Genomic DNA, 12067 nt, shown 5'->3' on the forward strand with positions numbered 1-12067 from the left:
CTGCTACTCTGGGAGCTGAAGCAGGAGGATGGCAGTTTAAACCCAGTTTGCACACTTTAAAGAGACCCTGGCTCAAAATGAAAAGGGCTGGGGGTGTAGCTCAGTGGTAGAGCACTTTCCCATCATGGATGAGGCCCTGGGTTCCAACCCCAGCTCTACAGGAAGAGGAGGGAGGCCAGACAGACAGACAGGCAACCTTGCCCTGCCTTGAGACTCTGCCAGCCAGGAGGGCATTGCCAGCCAACCCTCCAGAGCTTCAACCCAGAGTCAAGTTTCTTCTTCTCGTGTTCTTAACAATCCCTGGCCTGGGGCTGGGGATTTAGCTCAGCGGCATAAGCGCCTGCCTTGCAAGCAGGCAGTCATGAGTTCGATACCTGATACCGATAAAAAGGAAATAGACAAAAAAAAAAATCCCTGGCCTGAAATATTAACCACAGGAAGTGGTCAAAGGCAAAGATTAAGATGATATGGAAACAGAGGGATGGGGTAGGGATGGGGGCAAACCACAAACCAAATGGGTCAAAAGGATCACTGGGCACAGTGGTGCATACCTACGAATCCTTCCAGTTCTTGGAAGGCTGAGGCAGGAGGATCCCCATGAGTTCAAGGCCAGCCTGAATTACAGAGCAAGGGCCAGATCTCAAGAAAAACAAACAAAAGATGAATCCAAAGGAAAAAATATATGAGTGTTCTTCATGTTGTTTTTGGGTACCGGGAATCGAACTCAGGACCATGCACTTGCCAGGAAGGCACCTGTGGTGCTGTGCTATATCCCAGCCTCCTGGGGTTATTTTTAACTCACGACCTTGTGCTTGCCAGGCAGAAGCTTATACCAGCCTCCCACAGTGCTGGGATGACATCCTAGTGCATCACCGCGCCCAGCTGTCCCTGGCTATTAAACTTTAGATTATTCTCAAATTGTGAATTTTTAAAGATGTCGTCTATTCAGGCTGTCTCTGCAGAGAGAGAAATAAAACAGGAGCAACGTACAGGCCGCTCCAACGCTGCCTGCTGCTCATGCACACAGCCTCTGGGCTGCCACCCGGCCCATTCACATCACTGAAAACTGCTTCACAAAACCACTTTCGAAGAGTCAATATGGTAACTACTACTTTTGGGTCGGAATTATCTGGTGGTGAAACACTATTCTGCTTAAATGCTTATGTTTTGATCTGCGCTGTTTCGCTGTTATGCCCTCTTTTTTCTCAATCTCCACTCCATTATTTACTTTTTTATTTTTATCCGTTTAATTAAAGGAAAAAAATAGCAGGATATAATATAGTAACCCACTTTGACTTTCTATTATCTCGATTTGAAGCCCTGTATTGCTCTCACCATCTTGTTTTGACTGATGTTCCCCTATTCTGTTTTGCTGGATAGTATCAGGTTCGAAAGTTTAGGCATCAGCTGTGAAGATAATGAGATTCATTATAACGCCCATTCTCGTTGACTTTTATCTACTTTTGAAGGCCTACAATGTCTCCAATGCTTTGGTTTTGTCGGTTTTGTTCTTTACTGTTTTGTTCAATTGTATTATAACTAATGATACAGGCAATTCTATTAGAGATAGCGGGAGGCATTATGGTAACCATTGATGATCACCTTGTATTATGTTTTTACATTATCTATTATGTCCACCCTTTTGACTTGACCGATTCTGTTCTGTTATGTCACATTTGGTTTTACTCTCTTCCAAAAAAGCAATAAGAACCGTGGGAGCAATGAAACCCAAAATGTGTAATAGTCACTGTACAAAAGAGAGGAAAAGAAAGTGCTCTAAACTATATAACTGCATGTATATTTAAGTGTATAAGATAGAAAATGATATCACAGAGTTTTATTGGATCATTGAACAGAACTGTTTGCAGTATCATTGTTGGAATGTCCACTCTACAAGCTTTAATTTTGTGACTTGAACAATTATTTCTAAGATAGCAATATGTAATCCATTAACTAGTGATTTCCTACTGTTCATTTTTTTCTTCTGTAAATCTGTATAACTTGTACCCTTTCACTGTTTTTTTTTTTTTTCTTTTCTCCTTAAATAAAAAAAAATTAAAAAACCACTTTCGAGCCTCGTGAGTCAGCATCCGGTCATCTTCTCAGATCCCATCACAACCGGCGCTTGTGGGCACCAGGCACCGCTAACCCCCACTTCCTCCTTTCCTTTCTTTTTTATTTAAATTTATTATGAAGGCCGGTCGTGGTGGCTCACGCCTGTAATCCCAGCACTCGAGAGGCTGAGGCAGGAGGATTGCTTCGAGTTCCAGACCAGCCTGAGCTACATAGCAAGAACCTCCTAGATGTCAGATGTGCTAAGTTTGTTTCCCCTGAAATCAAAGAACAAATTCCAAAGGACGAGAGGAGTTACTGTAGAAAGTTTACTGGGGAACAGGAAGAGCTGGGGAACAGGTATATAGACATCACCATATATATTTTGTCACCATATATTTTTGAGTATAACTCACATGTTGAAAATATCTTAATTCAAAATGCATCAGCTCTGCTAACCCAGCGAACAGCCTTGCTTGGTCCAGACTAATTTAAATGTACTCAGAGCATTTTTACAAACCTGCAGTTGGCCCAAGCCACCTAGTACAAAACCCGTTTTATAATAAGGGGCAGGCGATCTCGCGTGGTACTTAACACAGAATTCAAAGTGCAAAGCCCTGTGGTGGGAGTGTGCCTTCTGCCATCACGAAGTAGAGAGAGCCTAAGTGGAACTGGTACTTGCACTAATACGAAACATTCTTCATAAACGGAGCTGAAGGGAGGGGATGAGACTGGGGGAAAAAGAATCGAGATACATCGCGTAAAAGCACAAACTCCCTATGATGGATGTGATCACCATGTATACCTACAATGTACCAATAAACTTAATTTTTAAAAATACTCTTCATACAGGGTGACGCATGCCCTGAGAGTCCAAGCTCAACCTGGACCATCCAGTGAGGTAAGGAGACACCGTCTCAAAACAAGCAAGAAAAAGGGCTTCAGTGTGAAGGCCCTGGGTTTGATCCCCATGTTGAGGGGAAAAAGTACCCAATACCTGTAATTTAAAAGAAGCGTATTTTGGCCCGTGGGTTTCAGAGGTAAACTGGCTCCAAGGCGGGACCTCGTGGTGGAAGGATCAGAGGCAGGAAACTGCTCAGCCCAGGGAGGGGAAGGAGCCAGGGCCAGGCATCCTCCTGGACCCCTGGGAGCCGCCTCCAGCCAAGCTGCGCCTCCCACCAGCGCAGGGGCTCACCCCTGGGTCCACCCACTGATGGTCACAGAAACCCTGCGGCCCAATCCTGGAGCCCCCTCATGAATATCTAAAATGTACCAGTAAAATTAATATTGTAAAACTGGGGGAAAGCCGGGAGTGGTGGCTCTCGCCTGTAATCCCAGCACTCGGGAGGCTGAGGCAGGAGGATCGTTGCAAGTTCGAGACCAGCCTGGGCTGCAAAGTGAGCTCAAGGCCAGCCTGAGCTGCAGAGCGAGACCCTGTCTCAAAAAAAAAAAAAAAAAAAAACTGGGGGGAAAAGACCCCTCATGGAACTTGGGGGGGGAGTATTTTAGGCCTAAACCATAACAACCCTGTATCCTGCCCCCACCCAAAAGAGATAATCATCCATGTAAATCTCGTATAATCACTTTATTCACACACACGTGTGCCACTTGTGTGTTTCCCGACCGGAATCGTTTTCCATCTCAAGTCCATGCAGTAAGATGAGACAATCCAGGGAGCACCCCGCGTTTCAACTTGATGCAGCAGCCAGCGGAGTCAGGTAATCGAGGGGTAACACTCAGCAGGCTTCCTGGATTTTCTAGGCTATGTCCACGCCTCCCACAGCTCCACGGCATCACGCCCCGAGCTCAGCCCTCAGGATTCCCCTCCCATAAACTCCTACTCATTGCAGGATCACCAGAGTGACGTCAGCCGACCCAGAACGGCTATAGGTGTTTCCGACCAGGGGCTCAACCTCAAGGGCCTCCGAGGAAACGGTGAAATGCAACTCACAGACTTTCCACAGTGGAAAGTTGTCATGGTGTCCAGGAAAATAACTAACAGTGACGTAGAGAACACACTCGACAACCATCTCCAGACAACTGCGGACAACTCTCACCACGCCCCGCCAACAAATTTCATTCTCCATACTGTCACGGCGAATTTTAGGCACCTACGTGGCAGGACGGATTGAGGAGTGCGAAAAGAATTGCTAAAAGCCAGGCGGTGTGGTGCACACACCTGTGGCCCCCGTGCTTGGGAGGCTGAGGCAGCAGGGTCCCAAGTTCCTGCCCCACCTGGCAGTTGAGTGACTGTGCAACATCCTGGCTCACACATGCAAAGGGCTGAGGACGGAGCTCAGGGCAAAGGCCTCGGCTCCTCCCCCTGCACCACGAGACTAAACCGGAGGTGTAGCTTAGCAGTGGTGCAGCATCTGCTTAATATGCGGGTTCCACGTTAGCACAGTGAAAGTCGGACAAAAGGAACCAGGAGGAGGCAGCGTTGACCCGCCATCAGTAAACCCTCAGGGAACAGCGACAAGGACGACTCTCAGGTGAACAAATTCTGCTCACTAGGTAGATGCACGTTTAATGCAAAATCTAGATGCACCATGGGGTAGGGGCATATAGTTCTCATATATATTAACATAAATAAAACCTTCTATTTGGGATCCATGTTTTTCCAGTGGTTCTCTAGCACCTGACTGGCACACCGTAAGTGCTCAATAAATAGCAGTGCATTACAAAGTATCCATATAAAGTGTGCTTTCTGAGCACGGGCCCAGAATAAATACTTGGGAGTGGGCAGAGTCCTGGGGAGGAGAGGTCAGCACCGCTGGACCCCTGCCCGGCTCATGAGGTAGAGCGCCCTGTCCTAGCACCACGGGCACAAGCAAAGAAGAACAGGAGGCACCCGTGTGCAGGTGGGCAGTACCCGTGACGGGCATCACGGGGAGTCAGTCTGGGACTTCAGCGGCCACTCGGAAGAGTTCTAACTTGGTGGCAGGGGGAGACTGGGCCAGCTGCCAGACCTGGTGCTCACCCCACTGAGCGGACAGGTAGACGCCGAGGTGGACACTGAGTCGCTGGTCCTTGGGCACCTGCAGTAGGTGGCAGTGGGAAGCTTGCGCTGAGACGGAGGACTGGGGCGTCAGGTCCACGGCCGGAGCTTGGACGCTGGCCCCAGTCTGTGGCGGCTCCAAGTGCAGGGCCATTGAGACTTTGCCGGAGATCCGGGCAGCTGGCAGCACATGTGTCAGCTGCAGGTGTAAGCAGACCTTGTAGAATCCGGCCTTCGCCACCACCAGCTCTCGCCTGGGCTCGTCGTAGGTCACGCCAGGGGACAGGTGCACGCCTGCCATCCCGTGTTCGCTGTGCCAGCTCAGGGTCCCGTTTTTCAGGATCGCTGCAGGAGGGAGAGAAGAAGGGAGATGCTGAGGGTGCCCGGGTCGTCTGGCTCTCAGCAGGAGCAGAGGGGACACATCAGAGGGGCCAGGAGGGGACAGACAGGAAGGACGTGGGTGAGCAGGAAGCCATCAGAAAGGAAAGCCTGGTGATGACAGGTGACGGGAGACACCTGAAGCCTACAAAGTAGGTTACAAAGTCACCAAAAGGGGCGGGGCACTCTAGAAGGCTGAGGCAGGAGAATCTGAAGTTCAGGCTCAGCCTGGGCAACGCTGTATGACTGTGTCCCGGCTCCTCCACGGGGAAAGGCGAAAGGCGGGTGGGAAGTGGGTACTGAATGGGAAGGGGAGCAGAGGAAAGGAAGAAGGCAGAGCCCAAGGGGACTGGGCAGAGAGGGGGAGAGGGCAGGCAGTCAGGGAGGGACACTCAGAGGAGGGCCTGGAAAAGGCAAGCGATCCATCGGATGCAGAGGAAGAGAAAGAAGATTTAGGAAAGAAAGAATCGGGTCAACAGGAGGGGTGGGCGTTGGGAGGGGTGCCCTGGGGGAGGGGCACTCTGGCAGGCCTGTAACCCCGGCACCCTGAGAGGCTGAAGCCAAAGGATCGCAAATCTGCACCAAGCCTGAGCAATTTAGTAACCAGCAAGACCTGACCTCACAAAAAAAGTTTTCATTGATTTTTAAAGTGCTGGGCGTATAGAAACAGATGAAGACTCGGGGCTGGGGATTTAGCTCAGCGGCATAAGTGCCTGCCTTGCAAGCAGGCAGTCATGAGTTCGATCCCTGGTACCGATAAAAAAAAAATTAAAACGAATAAAAGTATGTGTTAAAAAAAAAAGATGAAGACTCAACTGAAAAAAATGGCATTACAGGACACTCTCTAATGAGCATAAATGCAAAAATCCTCAGCAAGATACAGGCAAACAGAATGCAACAAATCATCAACAAGATCATAGTTCGAGACCAAGCAGGTTTCGTCCCAGGAATGCAAGGATGGTTCGACCCGTGCAAATCAATACATGTACTGTGACAGTAAACAGAATCAAGGACAAGAATCACACCGTCTCAAGAGATGCAGAAAATGCCCTTGACAAAATGCAACAGCCACTCGTGATAAAAACCCTGAAGAGCTCAGACGTGGTCACGACACACACCTGTAATATCACCCCTCAGGAGGCTGAGGCAGGAGGATCACTGAGAGGTCAAGGCTGGCCTGAACTGCACAGAGAGACCCTGTCTCAAAAAATAATAAAATCAAATAAACCTGAAGAAAATAGAACTTTATCTTAATCTGAGAAAATAGAAGCACTTTATCTTAATGGGATAAAAGCCATTTATGACAAACATTTCTAGCACTATAGAAAATGAAAAAAAACTGGCAACTTCTCTAAAACCAGGGATAAAACAAACATAATCACTATCACCACTGCTATTCAGTGTAGTAATTGAACTGTTTTTGTTTGTTTTTGCTTGATTGGTTGGTGGTTTGTTTGTCTTTGAAACAAAGCCTCACTATGTAGTTCAGGCTGGGCTTGAATTTACAGTAACCCTCCTGCCTCAGCCTTCTGAGAGTGCTGGGATCACATACATGCACCACCACACATAGTAAAATTGAATTTAAGCCAGAGTAATCAGGCAGGAGAAGCAAACAAAATAAGTACACAAAGAAATAAGTCAGAGTATGCCATGACCCTTTACATAAAAGACCCCTAACAATTCCACTGAAGAACTAAGAAATTCAGCAAGGTAGCAGGACAGAAAGTAAACAGCCAAAAATTAATAGCATCCCCACGTACCAATAATGAACCTCTTAAAGAAACAAGGAAAACAATATCACTGACAATAGTTTCATGAAAAATTAAATACTTAGGAATTAACCTTCCCAAAGAAGGGCAAGCCCTCTACAATGAAAACCACAGTCCTCTGAAAAAGAGAAAGCTGGGCTGAAGATTTAGCTCAGCACTTTAAGCACCTGTCTGGCAAGCACAAGGTCGTGAGTTCAATCCCCAGTACAGAGAGAGAGAGAGAGAGAGAGAGACAGAGAGATTCTTTGTTCTTGGATAGGTCAAAATGGCTACACTTCCAAAACTGGTACACAGACTTAATGCAACCCCAATCAAAATAACAACAAGATTCCTCAAAGAACTAGAAAAAAATGACCCTAAACTTTATAGTGAACCAGAAGAGATTCAACACACAAAAAGCAATCCTGGGTAACAGGAGCAAAGCAGGAGGCAATATAATCCTGGATTTCACATTAGATGAGAGCCAAGCACGGTGGCTCACGCCTGTCATGCCAGCACTCGGGAGGCTGAGGCAGGAGGATCGCTGCCAGTTCAAAGCCAGCCTGGGCTACGCAGTGGTTCAAGGCCAGGCTGCACTACGTGGTAAGACCCTGTCTCAAAAAAAAAAAACAATTAGGTTACAAAACTACAGCGATTCAAAAAGAAAACAGCAGGGTACTGACAAAAAACAGACATGGATTTCTGGAAGGGAGTAGATGATGCAGAACTGACCCCACTCACATTCAGCTGCCTGATATGTAGCAAAGGGGTAAATAACATGCAGGAGAGGAAAGATGGCCTCCTAAAAGCAGAGGGTGCTGCGAAAACCCACCACACACAAGCAGAAGGCCCAGGCAGATCCACCAAAATAAAAGTAAAATGGACCGAAGATCTCAATATTAAACCAAACACTTCATCTGCAAAAGTCTTGGAGACAGAAGGGTAGGCCAGGGCTTCCCGAAGTGAGCCCCAGCTGCAAGAGAAATAACACAGAGAGGGAAATAGATCCTGTGACACTAAAAGGCTTTTGCACAGCGAACTCAGAGTGAGGAGACCACCCACAAAGCGAGGGGAATTTCAGCCAGCGACTCCTCAGAGACAGGACTCATATCTAGAATACATGAAGAACTCAAAAATAGGAGACCGGCCCAAAATAAGGAGACCCACCCCAAAAAAGGAGGAACTGAGATACACAGACGCTTCTCTGAAGCACAAAAGATCAATAGATGCATTTTTAAAATCTTCCACATCTCTGGCCACTAGAGAAACCCAAATGGAAGTAACAGAGATTCCATTTCCTGCCAGAAACAAAGGCTGGCAGCAAGGAATTAGGCCTGGGCGTGGTGACACATGCCAGGCATCCCAGCACTGGGGAGGCTGAGGCAGGGGGATCGTGCGAGTCCAAGGCCTGCCTGGGTTCCATAGTGAGGCCCTGTCTCAAAAAAAGAAAAAAAGGGGCTGGGGATTTAGCTCAGCAGCATAAGCGCCTGCCTTGCAAGCAGGCGGTCGTGAGTTCGATCCCTGGTACCGACAGAAAAAAAAAAAAAAGAAAAGAAAAGAAAAATTCTGGCTGGACTACGGACTCCCCTGCATGGCTGGAGGGCAGGTACATTAGCACAACCACCATGGAAATCAGCGTGGAGATTCCTCAAAAGAACTGAAACCAGAAATTCCATTTCACCGTTATGCATCTCTTGCATCTCTTCCCCGAAGAGTGGATGAAGCATCACAGCACAGGGACACAGCACACCGATGTTTACAGCCGCACAATTCATACGAGCAACATCTTGGAAGCAGTCTACAGGCCTCAGCAGATGAACGGTAAAGGAAACGTGACCTAATACCGAGAGCACCACTCTGCCAGAAAGCAGGCTAAGCTCGAGGTATCTGTAGCACGACAGATGTATAGAGACTACAGTGGGAAGTAAAATAAATCAGACACAAAAGCTTAAATATTACACAATTTCTCTCACACAAGAAGCCCAAAATATAAACGGAGTCCAAATAAGGACCTAGAAAACAGTGAAACAGCTTTTACAAACAAACGGGAGGACCTAGAGAGGAAAACAGAACAGAAATGCCTTCCGAGCACGCCCCACATTGAGTGTAACTGTCCCTTATGAACTGCAAACATGCACCAATAAAAAAATTAGAAAAGAAAATTTTAAAGGACTGGGGGCCGGGGACACAGCTGAGCGGCATAAGTGCCTGCCTGGCAAGTGCAAGGTCCTGAGTTCAGGTCCAGGTACCAAAAATAAAGAATAAAGGGCTGGGGTATCACAGGTCACAGCCAAGTCCCTGGATGCAATCAGGTACAAGAGAGAGAGAGGGAGGGGGACAGACAGAGAGACACAGACAGACAGACAGGGAGAGGAAAGGGGTGCAGGAGAGGGAGGGAGGGGGAGAGGAGACAGACCTGGAGAGGGGGGAAAGGTAGAAGACCAGAGCAAAACAGAAGCCGCGCCCCAGCACCCGGGGAGGCTGAGACAGGAGGACCCCAGTCCGAGCTCAGCCTGGGCCACACAGAGATTTAGCGAGATTCTGTCTCAGAATTTAAAAAGCAAAGACAGACTGCTGGGAAGGGGGCCTAGTGCGGGGCTCTGGGCTGGGGTCTTCAGCGAACCCCGGGAAAGGGGCTGATGGCGTCAGAGAGGCCGGGAGGGGGGTGTCCCCGGAGGGTGGGGGGTCCCGGGGTGTCGCTCACCGTTCTGCGCCAACAACCTGGCTGTCAGTCCCGGCTCTGGCGGCTCCTGGAAAGAGGGGGAGAAAGACGCTGGATGGGGGCTCCCCGCACCCCATCTCCCCGCATCCGGGTCTCCGGGAAGGGGGCCCCCTTGCCCACACCCTGCAAACCGCTCGGCTCGGACCGCGGGAGGGGGGTTCCCCGCCTCCACCTGAAGAGGAATGGGGGGTTCCCAGAGGCCTTGGAAGAAGGGGGTGCCCCGAGTCCCCGGGGTAAAGGAAGATCCCTGGGAGCTGGAAGGAAGTTGGGGGCCCAGGGCTCCCCGCGTGCCGGGGATCGGGGCGCCCTTAAGGCGCAGCAGGGACCCTCATCCTCTGCGGCCCTGGGAGCCCCTGGTCCGGGGTCCCTCGGGGTCCCCGGAGTCGGCTCACCTCGGAGGAGCCCGTCCGGGTGCTGGGGGGGCCCCCCGCGCCCCCCAGGCCGGGCCGAGCCAGCAGCGCCCAGGTCAGCAGCCCCCCGACCGCCGCGCCCAGCACGAGCGTGGCCAGCAGCGCAGCCGGGGTGCCGGGGACCCCGCAGGGCAGGCGGCGGGGGCCGGAGCGGGGCGCGGGCGGCCAGGCGGCCTCGGGGTCGGCGGCGACGTCGGGGCGCGAGCTCATGGCCGGCGGGCAGCGAGCACGGCGAGGGCGGACTGCCGGCCCGGGCGCTCCCCGCCTTTTATGCGCCCCGGAAGCCGCGCCCCGGCTCGGGCACCGCCCCCAGGCTGGGGGACCGCCCGTGGGGATCCCGGCGCCCCGTCCCTGGTCCCGTGACCGCCGGAACTTTCTCTGTCCTTTCTCCGCAGCCTGGGATGCTCGGTTCCTCCCCAGCCTCCCTCCCTCCCGCTGTCTGTCTGTCTGTCTGTCTCCCGCCCCCCCCCAACTCCCCTCCTGGTTTTCTCCTCCTGTCTCTTGCCACCCCCAAATCCCAGTAACGGGGAGTTTGCCTTGTTGGTTGCTGGTGCCCAGGACTGTCACACGGTGCTGTCCCCAGCTCCTCTCTGAGCCGGGAGCCCGCCGGGTGTCTGTGCGCCCACTGGAGACCCTCCTGCCTCAGCCTCCCGCAACGCTTTGGCTGAAGACTCCGTGGACAGCCGGGCCTCAGCCACCCTCTCCGGCCTCAAGAGCCATACTCGACACCCCCCCAGACCCCACCGTACCCCAGCACCCCGCTCCGTCCAGACCCACCTTTCCCAGGAGGCCTGGGCCTTTCCTGCGCCCCCCCCCACCCCCACCCAGTTACCGGAGGCTTCAGGTCAGGAGCCCCTCGGGAACCCTGCAAGCAGAAGCCTGGGAAATCCGCGTGGAGAAATTCCCCCTAGAGCCAGAGACACCTAAGGGTCGGAGGAAACTCAAATTTCCCGTTTGTTCTTGCCAGGTGGAGGCGGAGCGGGAGGAGAAGCCGCGGGGAGACCGAAATCTGGCCAGGAAAGAGGAAGTGAAAGGTGAGCGGCGCTGGGCAAACCTCCGTGCCCAGGCCAGCGGGGTGGACACTGCCCAGCCCTTTCCCCCCCAGCCTCTCCTCCGCGGGAGGCTGCACCCCATCCCTGGGGTCTTCTGGTTCCATGCTGGGGCTCAGACCCCCAGCGTCAGGGAAGTGGGTGACAGCCAATTCGTGTCTTTCGAGGCCACCCACCCGCCACCGTGTCCAGCCTCGCTGGATGGAGCCGGTTTTATTGGTGATTTTTAGCAGCAAACCACACCTAGCAGCCACAGGGAACAGCTATGCAAATTCTAGCCCAGCACCAGCGGGGACCCCAGAACCCCACAATCACCGCCAGATATCCGGTCATCAGGCGTTTGAGTAACCCTAAAAACACCAGGACTCCACGCCCCTCGGCCTGCCCTCTTGCCAAGCCTCTGCCTGCCTCCCTCCTAGGTCTGTAGCCAGAGTTTTGGTTTTTTTGAGACTCCATCTCCTGACTATGTAGCCCAGGCTGGCCTCAGACTCCAGGCAGCCCTCCCGCCTCAGCCTCCCGAGTGCAGGGATCACAGGCATGCACCATCTTGTCCTGCTCCCTGCAGACTCCGACAGGCCGGCAGAGTGTAGGTGCAGGGTGCTTTCCCTCTGTCCCCAAACCCCACCCCTTTGACAGTTAGGCAACCACGGCTTGACCCACAGCTAGAGAGCAGCGGTGATGACAAACTGGTTTCCTCCTCGATCCCCGAG

At 51.7% G+C, this 12067-nt stretch overlaps 1 protein-coding gene across 1 annotated transcript; it reads right to left on the minus strand.

Moving 5' to 3' along the window:
• Positions 1–4553: 4553 nt before the first annotated feature.
• Positions 4554–10704, minus strand: Tnfsf9 (TNF superfamily member 9). Its single transcript, XM_013148224.2, has 3 exons — positions 10291–10704; positions 9881–9926; positions 4554–5395 (listed from the first exon to the last, which is right to left on the minus strand). The coding sequence occupies exons 1-3, from the start codon at positions 10516–10518 to the stop codon at positions 4947–4949; spliced, it is 723 nt and encodes a 240-aa protein (XP_013003678.1). The 5' UTR covers positions 10519–10704; the 3' UTR covers positions 4554–4946.
• Between the last annotated feature and the right edge of the window lie 1363 nt (positions 10705–12067).

The sequence above is a fragment of the Cavia porcellus genome, unplaced genomic scaffold (genome assembly GCF_034190915.1).
Source record: "Cavia porcellus strain 051 isolate PalLab524CR breed Dunkin Hartley unplaced genomic scaffold, mCavPor4.1 scaffold_17, whole genome shotgun sequence".
Lineage (NCBI taxonomy): Eukaryota > Metazoa > Chordata > Mammalia > Rodentia > Caviidae > Cavia > Cavia porcellus.

Coding starts and splice junctions, on each gene's coding strand:
- Tnfsf9 (XM_013148224.2), bottom strand. CDS start 10,518: ATGAGCTCGCGCCCCGACGTCGCCGCCGACCCCGAGGCCGCCTGGCCG. Junction 9,927..10,290: donor CCCGGACGGGCTCCTCCGAG/GTGAGCCGACTC, acceptor CCCTCTTTCCAG/GAGCCGCCAGAGCCGGGACT. Junction 5,396..9,880: donor CAGGTTGTTGGCGCAGAACG/GTGAGCGACACC, acceptor TCCCTCCTGCAG/CGATCCTGAAAAACGGGACC.